Source organism: Catharus ustulatus, chromosome 1 (assembly GCF_009819885.2).
Source record: "Catharus ustulatus isolate bCatUst1 chromosome 1, bCatUst1.pri.v2, whole genome shotgun sequence".
Lineage (NCBI taxonomy): Eukaryota > Metazoa > Chordata > Aves > Passeriformes > Turdidae > Catharus > Catharus ustulatus.
The window spans coordinates 157,531,862-157,548,943 of record NC_046221.1 but is presented as its reverse complement, the minus strand read 5'-3'; the positions used below and the strand labels follow the sequence as shown (position 1 = coordinate 157,548,943).

The 17,082-nt window shown below is 37.2% G+C and overlaps 1 protein-coding gene across 2 annotated transcripts in view; it reads right to left on the bottom strand.

Moving 5' to 3' along the window:
- The window catches only part of LOC117001197 (KH domain-containing, RNA-binding, signal transduction-associated protein 3), an 89,381-nt gene that overhangs the window by 60,491 nt on the left and 11,808 nt on the right, over positions 1-17,082 (bottom strand). For both annotated transcript variants that reach the window (XM_033069329.2, XM_042779626.1), the window contains exon 2: positions 2,408-2,526. In XM_033069329.2, coding sequence (XP_032925220.1) covers positions 2,408-2,526 — 119 coding nt within the window. The remainder of the gene's footprint in view (positions 1-2,407; positions 2,527-17,082) is intronic.

Here is a 17,082-nt window from a genome sequence, read left to right as displayed (position 1 = left end):
TATCAGATGGAAGAGACCTTAAAGATCACCCAGTTCCAACCTCCATGCCATGGGCAGGGACACCTTACACTCAGTCAGGTTGCTCAAAGCCCCACCTAGCCTGGCCTTGAACATTTCCAGGGATGCAGTATCCACAACTTCTCTGGGTAACTGTACCAGATGCCTCACTGCTTTTTTAGTGAAGAATTTCTTCCTACTATTAAATCTAAATCTCTCCTCTTTCAATTTAAAGTCATCCCCACCAGTCCAATCACTCCATGCCCTCGTAAGAAGTCTCTTTCCACTCTCTTGTAAGCCCATTTCAGGTACTGGAAGATGCTGTAGGTCTCCCTGGGGCCTTCCCCAGCTCTCTCATCCCATCTTCCTAGTAGAGGTGCTCCAGCCCCCATCATCTTGACCTTTCTAGACTCGTTCCAACAGGTGCACATCCTAAGCTCTGGGGATCCCTAAGCTCTGGCAGAATCCCCTCCCTCCCCTATTGCCCACAGGGATTTAGATGCAGCTCAGGACATCTTTGGGTTCAGGACTGAGAGAGCACATTGTGGGATCATGCTGAGCTTCTCTTCCACCAACACCCCAAGTCATCCCAAGGTTCTTTGTTTGCTGTGTCATTTCATACAATGTGTCATTGTTTATTAGATCCCAAAAATAAAACCACAAGCCTTGCTCTAATACCAAGTGATAGCAAATTTCAGTGACTGGTTGTGGTTTAGGGCAGGTGCTTCTCAGAGATATCAGGAGTACCTATCTTAATTCTGAACTGATACTCACCTCCCAGACTACTCCTATACTGTGAGAAATTTTAGTTCATTTTGACTCAACAGAATCTTTAATGAGCAATCTTTATCAAATATCCATCTACATGTAATAAAATGGAAATTTCTAAGAGAAGCTGAGTCCCCAAATATTGTGGTAAAAATATTCTAATTAAGTATCTAGGATTTTATTCACTCTGGCAGAAGAGAAATTTATGTGCATAGAGATACCAATATTTTGCTTTCTATGGAGCAGTCCTAGTGGAGATGCAGGAACTCACATGACATATCTGTTCTTCACAGTTGTTTTACTTTGCACCTCTGGATCTGCCTGGACATGAATTCAGGTTTCTTTCCATAGCATACACCAGGCTTTATTCCAGTTCAATGTCTCTATGGGTCAGAATCAAACAGCAGAGCAGCCCTAGCCATTGAAAATACAGCAAGAGCTTTCCTACAAGCTACCCTAAATAATTTCAGTGTTTAGTCCTATAAAAGTTGACACTAGATAAAGAAGCAGAAGTACCTTTCAGAAGGCAGTTTCCCTTTTTAATAACCAGTTTGCCTTTCTTGCCCCTGAGCTCAAGTATCTACATCTCAACATTTAGAAGAAAAACATCCTGTTTGCAAACACTGACTACAGAGTAAGAGGTTCCTGTATTTTACATCCCAATCTTTATGTTTCTGTTTGCTTGTATACAGCTCTACTTAGTCATAAAGATGACTTAAGTCAGAGTTCCAAAGAGGTGCCCACATGATGTGCAGCCTTGCACTCACTCAAGGAATATTTCATTAAACTTTGAACAGCAGTAAAGAAATCCTTGCAAGTTACCCTGCATAGGTCTATGAGAAAAACACTGATACTGTGCAGGGATAAAAAAACAATTATAAAATGTTTTCTTTAACAGAAGGAGGAATGAATGGTGACTTTTTTCCTCCATGAACTGAAAGTCTTGAAATTTCTAGCAGGAAGAAAAAGTCATTTGAAACAAATTTAAAAAAATGATAATCTGATTGTCATAACATTAACCTTAAAATTTTAAGCAGCACCAACATAATAAAGTTCCACAGCCTACTGAATGTTGCATAAATGCTTCCAGGCAGAAATATTTTAGTGCAGGATAATACTTGGCAGCAAAGAAGAGTTAAGAATTCATGGTGGGCAAAGATACTAATGAAACAGTCTCTACCCCTCCAGAAAAGACTGCATAATTTAGCAGTCAAGCTATAATTCATTCAAGAATAAAAATGGCTGAAATTTAGGAGGATAAGAAAATTTACGCAATTAATTCCTTAATGGTGTATTTTAGGCTGCACTTCCAGCTACAATAATAAAATCTCAAAGCCTGGCATCAGATTCAACTTCAAAATGTGCTCTTCCTTTTGATATCCTGAAGAGGAGGACCTTGATATCCCAAAGATATGGTTTAATTATTTGCTCACAAACACTATTTTGTGTGACCAGCACCACTTTCCTGCACATTTATTCCAACGAGAATCACTTCTGCCTCAGAGCTCCTACAGAACAGGATGCACAATAGTAAGTAGTGACTGGTAGTAGTTTTAAATGCTACATTAAAAAAATAGTTAAGATACTAGTGAAATATCTTTTATAAGAACTCAAATTTATCAAATATGGAAATTAGACTTACCTTAGGGAATTGTTTTACTGGAATCAGAACTTTTTGTCCCAACTTCATATTCTTATTGATGACTACATCAATATACTTTTCTTCTTCCTTTCCTTCCCCTTTTTGGAATTTTTCAATTTCTGTTAAAGAAAAGTTATTTTTTCAGTTTAATGCAACAATCTAAAAGCTTAGAATCTTCAAATTAAGCATAAATAAATTTCAAAGCTAACACTGTATGGCATATACATAGCATATTGTGTAATTAATACATGTAATTGGTTATACAAGGCCAATAGGTAAAGCATGTTTTCCTTTTTTTATATTCATGGTTATATCAGCACCTTGAATTAGTATTGCAAACACTGTACTCACTTAACATTTAGGATACATTTTTTATATGGCTCAAGTAGTGAAAACTATTCCTAGATACCTTTGATCACGTTTAAATTTAAAAAAAAAACAAAAACACATAACATAATTTAATATTCATCAATTTGATTATCTTCTATAAATAAAGTATGCAATTTTAATGGTGGCTTTCTACAGTGCACTTAGGAACAAATGTCAAGTTAATCTTTCAGAATTTCAGGAATGTAATTGAGGCACATAGATCACACTCAAAAATCTGAGATTAGTGTTATACCAACAATGGCGTAATTAGGAATGGGATTTACGAGTTCAAAGCCTGGCTTGCGTGACTATTCACTCCAGAGATACACACAAAACTGACTCTTGATTACACTTTTCTCCAAGTAGTGACTCTCCAGTGTGCTAATGCAAAACTGCAGATGTCATTTCATTAGAGAGGATTCATGAGGAGCATACAGGGAGACAAAGTGAAGCATTTCTTGAGGTGTTTGCTGGATTGGGTCCATCATGCTGGGGGCTGCAGCATTAAACACGTTAGCATGCACCAAAATCCAACCCATTTCAGAAGTGCCACAGAAGTTGTTCTTTGGGAATCTAGCACTTGTCCTCCACAAGCACCTCCATATATCTTGTTAATTTGTCACCACAAGAAACACTCTTCTGCTCTACTCGACCCCTAGAAATTAAGGACATTCATCAAGACCTGGCAATTCTTTGGTGGGAATGTGATCTTAGGCCAAGAGAAGCCTGTAATAAAAACTTGAATGAAAAGAAAAACAATCAAAAATATAGGGGAAAGCAGCCTTTAGTACACTTTGAAAGACAATCTGGTTTGAAATTAGGTCCAATGAAAAGCAGAATAAACCAACAAATTTCTAACTATGGAAAAAAATCCATGCATGATTAGCAGATTTGTTTAACGAATACCAGTCCATTTCTATTTACCACTACAGAAATTAAGATGCCAACATCGTTTTTAATAACTAAAGCTTATCTTCCATGCAAGTTTTAACCTCACCAACACAAAACAGGAAATAAACAATTTATCCAAGTCACTCTTCAGTGGTTGAAAACTAAGTAAGTCAGACCAGCCTCAGACTGTCTGAAGGCTTCTTCAAGGGAAAAAATTCCCCAGTTGTATTTTCAAAACTTCTTGTCAAGTCTCTCTGAAGTTTTTGATTCCTATGGATTGTAGCAATGTAAAAATTCTGGAGGAGCCATATCAAAGCAACCTTGCTTCATCATGCTCAGTAAAAAAGAAGCCTTCATCATCATTATCCCACCAGCTAACAACTGAAGAACATTTCAAAAGTCAAAATCCAGGTTAAAATGGAAATTTGGAAATGCCACATCACAGACTAGGGAATTACGAGCAATTAAACAGATGTAAAGTTACATCAGTTTAATTTGGAACTCATTTCCAGGTGAAATTAAAACTAAAATTTTATAGGATGTGATGTTCCCACTCAGCAGTCAGGTAACTGGTATCTTTTAGAAGTCGAAGTTTGCAAACATCACGTTCAGGTGCAAAATCATAATGCTATCACAGCATTCAAACACAGAGATACATCTAACATCCCTCTTTCCTCATGTAACAACAGCAGTAGTGACAAAGCTCTTTGATTTCTCTTGAAAAACAAGATTAGGTACTTAGAGATTTTTATGTTTTACGAGTAAAACACAACACTAATTTTTAAGGCTGCTGATGCTATTACACTATTAATATTAACATTCAAAGCTTAAAACTGACCAGAAATCTGCTGTTCTTAGCAATATTTTACACCACAGAATGCTGGTTATTAATATTGTGATAAAAATACATCCATTTCTTATAACTGAAGCAAATGCAGTTGCAAAAAAAATTGATATTACTTGATTTAGTATTGATTTTAAATGTTAGGACTAAAATTTGTTCAAAGTCATAAAAGCACAGTTAAGCTTCATTCAGTATTAAATTCAATTAATGCATTTTGTTGTATTTTTTTGTGACAGAGCAGTGCACCAAGACACCCAGGTAGTTCAATTGATCTCAGCCTGGTGCAAGACCTTTACAAGTTCTCTTTCACTGCAATTACTGTTACAGTAAAAGACTTTTTCCTGAAGAATCTAAACTTACAAAATAAGAGCACATTCAACATCAAAGTGCATCAAATTTTTATGAACTGGTAAAGATAAAAATTTGTTTTCTCAAGATGAGTCATATGCTGTTATCCCCAAATCCACAGCATGGCATACACTGCAATCCCCCTGCCCACCTGAAAGTGAGAACCACAAGTTTTCAATCAACAGTGGTTTAAGGAACTTCTTAGAAATTGCCAAGAAATATTACACCTGGAAATGAGTTGTTCCAGACACCTCAGATGCACTTAAAATGCTCTTGAAGAGTTAAGTACAGAGATCTACCTCAGTAACATTCTTGGGCTGAGCCAGCTGCACAAATTCCTTAACAGATCAATACACTGCTAATTGTCTTTCCTAAATACTTTAGCTTCGAAAGTTATTTGAATTAGGTATTTCAAGGACTTGGTTGCAACAATGTGATTAATGCTGAATATGCTCATAATATGGGACTGCTTTGAGCTAATAAAAAACCTAAGACCATTCTCTTCTTGCTCTAGTAGATACTGAACTTCAAGTCACTGAAGTCATTATTAAAAGAAACACATTACTTACTCCAAAAATCAGTTTTCCTATCCCAAGTATCTACACACTTTATTGAACAGTTTAAGCAAAAACCCTTTATCTTTTACTTGCACTGTTTAAATAACTTTCGTTTCACTTGAAGATGCTACTGAAACCCCTGAAGAGGCTGCAAATCAACTCCCAGCAAAATGAAACACAATTTTCCCCATTTGTTTTAAAGACAAATGACTTTACTAACAAACAGCCACAGCCCATTGCCAAAGCAGTACCAAGTAAGATTCAGTATTTTTTTTTCCTGTTATGCTCTAATGTTAATCAAACTGATTTAAGACCTTCTGCCTTTTCATTGTTATTGTAAAAGACTTAGGTTTTGTATGAACAAAGTGTCCAGTCCACTGATCACATTTTATATCAGATTGCACTTTTTTATTTCTTTGTACTTGAAATCTAAGATGAATGGGAAAATCCAGCTAAGCAATAGAATTTTATTCATAGTTGTACAGTTCTTGCAATATTATTCACATACACCAAGCTTTAGATAATTAGGGAAAAATCTTGCCAGATCGCACAGGAAATCCAATCAGATTTTCAAGGTCAAATGGATAGGAAGATTTGCCTTTTCTTAATCCTTAGATTACATTCTGCACTGCTTAGCTATATGAAGCAATGCCATTTCCTAGATCACAAACAGTAAATAAACATGTGATTAAAGGTTCCCATAATGCTAGAGATTAAAATCTCATGTTCTCAGACCAAGGATGCAGCTAATGCAACAGGAATTTAACTGCATGCAGTAATAACTGCATGGATTTTTTTCTTTACATTTAATCATAGCAGAGATCTAAGCAATGATTAGTCCTCAGTTAATTCACGAAATAACAGTGGTAGATACATCAGATAATGACAAAGTAGAATTGTTTCATATTATTCTTCAGTTAGAATTAATCTTCCTGGGGCAGAACTACAATCCAGGATTCCAGCTCCCTTGGCTAAGCCAATATAAACACTTGTGTTTGATGCTGAGCACAGTGATGCCCTATTTGCCTGTAGTAAATCAATATAATAAATCTAAGATTGAATGTCAACCTCAAAGTAAACAGAAATGTTTACTGCATTTGTCCTTAAGGTAATATTTCCTTTACACAAGATCAGGGGAAACAGAAGTCAGGTCAATTTGACTGCAAATCCTTAAGGAACTTTCTCCTGTATTTCCTCAGATTCAGATGTCTTACCTAATACCCCATTATATCTAAATAATTTTCTATAGACTTTTTCCTACTTTGGATGGAGGAACAAGTGAAAAATGCAAGGTTCATTCAAGGATATCCACATGATCACGGCTTAAGAGAACAGGGCATTGATGGAACTGCACTGCAATTGCATTGAGGTAGTTTCCACATTCATTTTGAAAGTGAAAATATTCTAAGAATTACATTATCCTTTAAAAATACTCCTAAATCAAGTGGGTTTGAAAATTACTAACATTATACAATAGAAGCAATAGATTTTGCTTTATTTAGGCAATTTCATTGCCTTGTATCTAAGAAAAGGAAGCATCAAAATTTAGACTGATTCAATCAAGCATGTTATACAACTACTGAAGCATAGCCCAATAGCAATAATATTTCTCAGTGAATTCTCAAAACTTCACAGTTGACTTAGAAAAATCACACCCTCCTCAATTCAGAAAGCTCTTAAGTCAAAGTGAAGGTTAAATATCTTTATATACATCGCCTGTCCTCTTTAGTTCTTGAAAACTCACTGCTTATGACCATTGCTGGAGACAGAACACTGAGCTGGATGGCCACCTCCTCTGGCAGCAAGGTTCCTTTTGCTTTCACATCAGAAAAAAAAAAAAAAAAAAACAAAAAACCAAAATCTAAGTCATGGTACTGCAAAAAACAGACCTTGATTTGTTAGATTGCATTTTATGAAGACCCCCTTTAAGGGACACATTCAAGCTTTGGTAAGAGACAAGCTCCCAGAGGAAAAGGGAGACTCCAAGTCAGTTGTAGGAGAATTTCAGGGAAAAAAAAGGTTTTCCTTAATAGAGAAAAACTGACAATATCAGCATTCCAAACTGTTTATTTGGAAATCTTCACTATTGCAAAATCCATAATTTATCTCAGAAGGAACATTTTAAGAATACCTATTCTTAAAAAAATATTACAACTTCCCCAACAAACCCAAGTCATAGGAAGTCTGCTGTGCTGGATGCTGACTAATTACCCACAGTCCTTCCAGGAGTTCTGTAAATCCAGAGTACAGTAACACAAGATGGTGAATCCAATTACAATTCTAAGTTTGATTAAATTGATGAGAGCTTAATCTCATTATTGTTGTAGTAAAATGGTCCTGATTGTGTTTCAGATTATACATCTTTTACCCAGGACTCCTTTATTCCCTGTCCTACTAGGGGATGATTAAAACTTCTTTGAATCAGCACCTCTCCAACCAATATTTCTCATCTTTTGAGCTGAAAACAGTACTGCACAGCATGAACTTGAACTAGAATCACCACACAAAGGCTCTATTACATTTCAAAAGGTTTGCTGAAATAAACCCCACAGATTTCCTTACAACAGCCTCTGAGAGACCTACTACTCACTCCCTGTCCTCTTGATCAGCATGAAGCTGGACAACCTTCCCAATTTTTGCTATAAACTAGAAGAAGTTGGCCTCCTACTTCTGAGTATCTTAAAACACACCTAGCACAGTCTAGTCTGCTTCAAAGCAGTTTCTCTGTGTAGATATTCACCAAAAAAATGCAGAATTTCCCAATTGCAATTGTATATAGCATCCCAATCTCCCAGAAAAACACAATTAAGTTCAGCAACTAAACATCATCTGATATGAGCAAATGCTTAGACAAATACCCCTTTTTCCAGCCTCCAAGATATTTCCCAAGTAAATACTAATTAGTGTATCTTCATTAAAAAAGGGGGAAAATTAGAGAATTAAAGTAATCAAGCAAACAAAAACAGCCTCAAAATATTTAAAATAAGGAAACTAAATATATGTGTAATGGTAACATTTAGACTCATCCAGAATGGGTTCTAAAACACAAATAAAAAATGTAATAGAATTTTCAATTTTTAATGCTGTTGATCTATAACTGCACCCACTCCCACTCCTTTAACACCCTCAGAAAACTTTACCTATTCGCCTCATTCAACATTTTAATCTTTTAAAAATCGCAAGTTTAGCATCCATAATAGGCCCTAATTCTGAACTGGCATAGAAAGTAATGCATTAAGATTATGAACTGTGCATAAAAAAAACCCACACTAATTTGTTTCATCTAATGCACATTATTACAAAAGTTGAATTCCGAATAACTGTCTTTCATATGCCACCTTAATTTTGTAAAAGCAACTGACAATGAATCTAATTTCAATTTACAATAAAATAAGCAGTTCATGCTAGAACGATGTCTACAGTATTCAGAATCTTCAAATTAATAATAATATCCCTGTTGAAGGACTCAAACCAATCTTTATTTAAATTGCATTCACATGCATTATAAGTTCAATTTTACAGTTTAAGTACTACTATCTGCACTGATCTCAAAATACATTTCAGTCACCAATATGACAAATATTTTGAATGGGCTTTTTTATTCAAGCAATTCAAAACTAATTGAACACCCATTACCTTCACATCAAAAATGACTCCACTAAAATCTGTTTAGACTGATTAACATTAGCAGTAAGGTAGGAAATACCACAGTAGGAACTGTCAAAATCGTGTATAAGGTATTAATAGCTGTTTAATCAGTCTTGCTCAGGAAGAAAACAAGATGTAGACATAGACTTCAGTCCATATCCTCAACCTACTCCACTGAAAATTATTTATCTCATTGCGAAGATAACTTATAACAAAATGCTAAAAGTAGCTGTATTATTTATCTACTGTACCTACTGTACATTTATCTACTGCAGATCTTTCTTTAAGCATGAATATTTTTTTAAATTAGCAAGGTCAGGCATCCACTAGCTACAAAAAGTCAACTCGTTTGTTCTGTAACTTAAAAATAAAATCCAGTACACAGAGCATGTTACACTACTTGGTGCACAGGACTCAGGCAAAATGAAGTTAATATTCCTTATCAAGAGTCCTTACAGGCAGCTGTTCCACCTTTTTCATTTAAGCATGTGAACACAGCCAGGTAGCTCTTACACAAGATTTCACTTGACATTTTGGTGAGACATCAAGAAGGGCCTATAATCTTTCTTCCTTATCATGTACTTAGCACTGCAGAGTACTACAAACTTTCTGTGACTCCTCTGACAACTTTCACAAGAAAATGTGTAAGTCACATCTCAACTGAAAAATGGATACAACCTGCAGCTCTCTATATGCAAATATCACATTTTAAACTATTGCCAAGGTGAAGCAGTAGCCACAGCACATCCAGGTGTTGACCCTTACAACAGACAGGCTTGAGCACTATTAAGACCACATGTTAAGGCACAGGTAAAGAATGCAATCTAAAAATCTGCAAGCAGATTCAAACAAACCATATTTAATACTAGAAGATAGCTATGCTAACAAAACACATCCCTGTGTTTCATGTAAGGATAGCTAAACAAATACGCGTACAGCTGTTTCCTTAGCATTATGCAAAATGCATGTAGTTATCAGCAAGACAAAGTAGTGTTAACTTCTACTTCTCTAAAAATCACTTTTAGATAACTAGAGCTTTGCCAGGAGCCTCCATCCCAATGACAGAGGCCAGGGTAGAGCCTCACACTCTGGCAAGCCTTACTTCAGTAATGTATCATTGCCCACTGATTAATACCAGTAAAACACAACTCACTCCTTCTGTAAGTCACAACTTACTTGAAATCACCACTAAAGCAGAAGTTTCATGAAACATCCACAAATACTGAGGGAGCTGGCTGATGTCATCAACAGGGCACTGTTTTTGTAAGGTCATGGTCCTATCTTCAAGAGCAGGGAGGAGGATCTGGGGTAGCACAGCATGGTAAAAATCACCTTGATCTCTTGGAAGGTGATGTAATAAACAGCTCTTGAAAACCATTTGCAAGCATGGAAGGACAAGATGAGAGCAGTTTGCACAAATTTATGGCAGGGAAGTCATACGTACTAAACAGCTATGAACACTATGAGATAAGAGCTGGTTTGTCCACCCCATCTGTAGTAGGGCTTTTAAAAAGCCTCCCACACCCCTCACATGGACTGACAAGGCACAGGATAGAGACATGGACCTTGAGTTGGACTGAAAACTGACCTGCCTGGCTCAAAGGACTCTGTCAGGGGCATCACAACCAGGCCAGACATCAGTGGTGAGCTCTGATGGTCAATGATATTTAACATCTTCATCAAAGCCCTGGCTGATGGCACAGAGTACAGTTTCAGCAGCTTTACACATTACAGAAAACTGGGAGCAATTCAAACACCAGAGGGTTGTGATGACACTCAGAAGTGCCTCAAAGAGGTGGAGGAAAAGACTGACAGCAGTCCCATGCAGCTCAAAGGGAAGTGCAGAGCCCTGTGCCTGTGGAGGAATAACCCCATGCACAAGAATGGCCTGGAAACCAAACATCCAGAAAGCAGCTTTGCAGAACAGGACCTGCAGCTCAAACAAGCTGAGCACCAGCCAGGAAGGTGCACTTGCAAGGGCCACCAGCACCTGGGCTGCACCAGAACAGCACTGCCAGCACTTTGGAAGTGGTGATCCTTCCTCTCATGCAAGTTTTACCAAGTGTCTTGATTTCTGCTGTTTTGAAATTTTTTGAAGAAAAGATTTGTTCCATCTTTGGTACTTTTAAAAAAATACTAGTTCTAATAAATTCTTCCCCCAGCCCAAGATTTATTTCTCATGAAATATTGGAACATAGAAAGCCATGATTTGTTACCTGAAAGCACAGCAGAAATTAATGCTATTCATTCATCATAGGAATGCTAAAACAGTCCAGAGAAACTGATAAGGACAGAGCCAGGGTACAGCAGTCCATTGTTTTCCCTCTCCATTGTGCATGGCTGAAAATGCACACAGCATGCAGCTCTTCCCCAGAACGCCACATTGTCCAAAATGCATTTTCTGTCCAATAAAAACTTGTCACTGTCCATATTTCACACAGAGTTAGGGAAAGGAACAGAGATAAAGCTATTGCAAGTATCTATAGTGTTTTTAAATTCTTATATTTAATTCAGTGAAACTCAGAGTTAGCACCAGACACTGCTATGACTTAAACTCACACCCACTGATTCTACATAAGCTCTACCAACAATAATAACCTCAATCTTACTGCAGAATTGATAAAAAAGCATCTATATATTCTGTGGCATTGCACTGATCAAGTGAACTCAAAGTGAATGCAAACACTTCTTAGAGCCTCTAAAAGATGAGCCATTGAAAACAGTGTACACTGGAGTAACCTTCATGTATAGCCTCTTGTTCCAACCTACTGTTTGAAATTTTCTCATCTTGCTGATTTTTAACACAAGCTTCCTGCCCCTTTGATGTAAATTTCTCAGAATCCTGAAACTTCCATGGCTGAAACTTTGTTTACTAAAGCACAAACCATTGATGTGCAAGTAAGCTGTTAAAAAGCAATCTTGTGAAGAAAGAACACAAAACCATAAAAACAGGTGGATGTTATGGGTCATAAAATAAATTAGTAGTATATTACTTTTTAAAACAACAAAAAAAATCACAAATTTTAAAAATGCTTTCATGATGTTTATGAAAAAGGTAACAACCTAAAGCATCCTAAAGCATTTGTACATTTTGATCCACAGATGTAGGAAACAAACCTATGGACATTAGTTGGCACATGTAAAAGAAAAGAGACTAATTCCAACACCCCATCCTGGATTAGGTTAACACAACCCTAATCCTCTAACCTCCAAGCCAGGTTGGATGGGGCTTTGAGCAAGCTGGTCCTCTGGAAGGTGTCCCTGCCCATGGCAGGGGGGATTGGAACTAGATGACCTTCAAGGTCCTTCCAACCCAAACCACTTCATGATTCCCTCAGAAGGAATTCCTTCCATCACTTCCACTGCAGCAGATAAGAGGCAAAGTACCACTTTTGACAAAATTATTGTAGGCAGTACTTTTATTTTTGCCACCCATTACAGTCCTGGGCTGCAGTAATGTAACTTGCCAGGAAAAACATATAAAGGCAGGTTGCACATCTACTGCTCTATGGGAAAGTGCAGCTTAAAGAAATTTGTGTGGTGATTTTATGTATGAGTTTCAACATAAATTGGATGTTATAAACTTCCAGCAGCCAAGTTAAAAATTAACTAGCAGAGGGATAACATTAATTACTATCCCTTCCACATGCTCAATAGCAGGCAACTCAAAATTATTTTCTGTGTAGGAAGACACATATTACACAGAATTAATGCATATTGCTACCACATTCAATTTTTTCCCCCAAATATTACGCTATTAAACTTATTTTCATTAAATTAGTTGAACCACTTCACAGAATTGTAGAACAAGATAAGACTCCTCTACAAGTGTTGTAAAGCTTGGGAGTCCATCTTATAGACTCAATCCAGCTGCAAATCATAAGGAAAAGACCAAACATCTTTTAACAGGCCAGTTTCTGCACGAAAGCAGCCACACCTACAGCTGCAATAAATCTTCTCTGTAGGACCACATACCTGTCCATGCAGCACCTTCCCTGAGGAAGGTAATCTTCCAACTCCCATGGCATCTAAGAATAGTTTTTGGTTTTTTTCGTTAAACTAGTATTTCTAGCCTTCACCTAATCGAACATTATTCATCTTTCTAAATCTAAGAAAAAATGCAACCGACCATGTTTTATGCCTGCAAAAATATCTGAAGTAACTACCAACTTATACAATAAGCTTTTCTGGAAACACACCTTACAAAGTTAAAATATACTGCAGTTTTAGTAGCATTTATGGTATGGGTTTACTTGCCATAAGAAACAGCTCTGACTCAAAGCCTTTCTCTAAAGAAAGTGTCTTCATGTTTACCTTAAACAGAACTAAGCAGTTCCTTCTGAATTAAGTTGTATTTTGGGTTAGAAAAATTGTTTACAAAAAGTATCTTTCTTTGGTAAAAAGTATTCTTAATGCTGCAAGTTTCTTTCCAACAGACATGGTTATGATATAGCTGCATGAATCAGGAAAAGTGCATCTCTATGCAACTATCCAGCAGCCAAGACATTGCAAATTATTTTGTCTAATTTGCTTTGAAGATAGTTTAAAATCAAATGCTTATGCAGAAATCCAAAATATGATGCCTGACTTCTACTGCAGCCAAATTATGTCACATAGTTATTTCATAAATTAACTTTTCTTGTTACTGCTTTAGTTTTAATCCAGTTAATTTCAAAATGTCTTCTTTCACTGAACACAATTTTTTCCCAGTGATGAGAAGGTGTGCTCTTAGGGGAGTAATTGCTGTAGTCAATAGTTTAAACAGCAGATTTCAGTGTGTTTCTACAGGTTCTGCACTGAAAAGCAGCTACTACAAAGTGTCACAGGCACAAGGCAGCTGACACCTCTAAGTGCAGTGGAACAATTCACAGCCTGGGAAGTTCACCTACATTCAAGGTGAGACAGCAAAAATAAAACTGGTCATATTTTTAACAGCAGTGCTGGGAGCCTGCAGGAGCTGCTTCTAACCAGACACCTGGCCTGCATGTCCCCCACCTGCCTTCACAGCCCCATATATTCAAGTTTCTGCTCCTTCATCACTTCTGCCTGCCAAGAAACAATAAGAAAAGTGCCAACGCAAACTACCTGAGGTGCCATTACTTCTTGATTCAGTGATGCTTAAATTGCTTTTATATGGGAAAGAAAATGTTGATGCTCCATTTTCCAAAAGTACAGAATGAAGTTATCTTCTAGATGTGGCAGAGGACAAAGGGAATGCATTTGAAAAAAATACAGCTGCTTAAAAAATTTAGAGTCTGGGTACTTAAAAGATGAAAGACAGCTGAGACAGCAGTAACCAATCAATAGGGTAGATTTTTCTATTGCTCCTTGCTACTAGACAGAAACAAAGTAAAAAATTGCATTTGGGAAGAAACTCAAACAGTTGCAATGGATACTTGTGCACCAAGTCTTCCTAGAGAAAGGGTCATGTGCTACTAAGTTTCAAATCTCACTTCCCCATCTGAGTTCATTGACCTTAGAGCAAGTGCAGGAATGGCATGGCCAGTCACACACAGAATAACCACCTAAAAAGGCTGGAATGTGTTATTTTGCATACATCCAAGAAATAAAGGTGCTCCACTGAACTGAAAAATCTGACTGTCCACTAACACATCTGAGAAGAACATTTAACCACGGGGAATATCAGCTCTTTCTCGTGCAGACAGGAGAGACACATTCACAAATCCCTCTACCAAACCTGTCATGTGGGTTTAAAGACTCAATCATCAGTGTGTCACAGAGTCAGAAAATACCAGAAATGCTACAATGAATTTTCGTTGATCATAAATGGAACTACACTCCCAGAGCCGCTCTTTTTGCAGTAACCCTTTCTAAAGCAAGGCACAACTAATTTAATAAGTTACTACTCATCCTTTAGTAACTTTTAAAATACAAATATAGCACTAAATTATCATAAAGAGTTGAGAATGAAGAAAAGCTTTTTTTTCACTGAATTCATACAGCTTTTACTATACCTTAGCATAATAACTATTGGCAGTACCCCTTGACAAGAAGCATTAGATTAACTATGTAGCTGGCTAGGAGTATCTATTCTGTTTAATCTATTTTTCTGAAGGGACCATCTGCTCTTATTTCTTCATTTTGAGGCTTAGCTTGAAATTGCATTCACTGTTCTGTTAGGATTTCAATTAGGTACACGTAAAATTTCTTCCATGTCAGGATGGCTGTCTTGAGGATGAAATACTGTAAGGGGAAAAGGTGTTATTACAAAAAAGTTGATTGACTATAATTGATACAGCTCAAACAGCTAATTAGTCAGCAATAAAATGAGAGAAAAATAATGCTAACATTTGTTTTATTACAGCACAGCTTGACATCCATTACTGGCAGTATGCACAGCCATGTTTAAGGTACCAAACCTGAATAAAGGAACTATGCTTTCTGTATTCCCTCCACTCAGCTCTTTTCCAATGACTCTGCAGAAAAGCTTCAAATCTCAGCTTTGATAACAGCAATGAAACCTTTCCAAATGAGGAGCCAAAAAAATACCTCATACAGATGCTGACAAGACATACCTGCTTGATTAGCATCATTAGCACGGATTTAGAAACACTGAATAGTTGCTCCTAAAACACTGAAATACAAGCTACAGGGTTGAGCTCTAGCCAGTTACTACTCCAGTGGAATAATATAAAGTTAAGAAAAATATTCTGAAAGAATTGGAAAAAAAAAAAAAATAAGCCTACAGTTTTGTCTTATACTTCATCCAAGTGGGAAAGAAAAGTACTTTTGATTCAATTATTTCCTATCTATTTCACTGCTTTCCCCAGAAAAATGACCAAGTAGGCGGCTATCCAGCAAGCTGAGTACTTTAGCTACTGCCTAGAGTAACTAAATAAATAGTCAGCATCAGCCTCATGCAAGGCATCATTGCAAGCAGCCTCCTAGGCCAGGCAGTCATTGGAAGCTTTGGCCATTGCTTTGAACACATGAACAGGAATAAGGGATTGGTGCCTTCAGGATCTACAACCTACTCAGTGGCAGAAAATACATTATGTTAGCACAACGCTCAGCACACCACTGAAGTCTAAGGAAACTATGATCCACTAGTTAGAAAGCAAGTCACATCCATTTTCCACTGTCAGGGCATTAATCTAAAGGATAATTTGCTTAGAGTTCTTCATAGAGCTGATCCCACAGCCAGCTACTTGCCACTTACGTGAATGAAACCCACATCAGCATTTTTAATTAACCTTATCTTGAACTATGTGAACTATTACTTAGGATTTCAAACAAGGCCTATTATTTCAGGTCTGCAAACTATGTAAGTACATCTATAAATAAATAATTTATAAACACCATTATGGTGATTTCCCTGTACTCTCTATTTAATCAGCTGATAATAAGGGAATATTCTAAGAGCATGAAGTTTAAAAGTCTGGGAAAGTTTCTTTTAAAATATCAAATTGGACTGACAGCAGGCTTAACAGTTCAAGTACACATTAAGAAAACACTCCAGACCAAAGATACTTCAGGTAATAGAAGCATTTGGGGTGGAAGTGACCTTGAAAATCATCTAGTTCCACACCCCTGCCATGGGCAGGGACACCTTCCCCTAGCCCAGGTTGCTCAGAGCCCCATCCAACCTGACCTAGAACACTCCAAGGGATGGGGCTTCCACAGCTTCTCTGGCCAACTTGTGCCAGTGCCTCAGCACACAGAGAAGGATTTCTTCCTCATATATAATCCATACATCTCTTCTTTCAGTTTAAAGCCACCCCCATGTATGATATGACATCATCTTCAATATATAAAGTGAGGGGCATAAGGAAGAGGGGGACATTCAGAGTGGGAGGAATAAGGAGGGGGGGATGTTCAAAGTGGAGGCATTTGTATCCTCGAGCCACTGTCAGGTGTGATGGAATCCTGCCTTTCTGGAGATGGCTGAGCCCCTGCCTGCTCCTGGGAGGTGGTGAATGGAGTCCTTGTTTTCATCTGACTGTGTGTGCATCTTGTACCTTGCTTGCTAAGGTAGCCTATCTTAACCCAGAGTTATG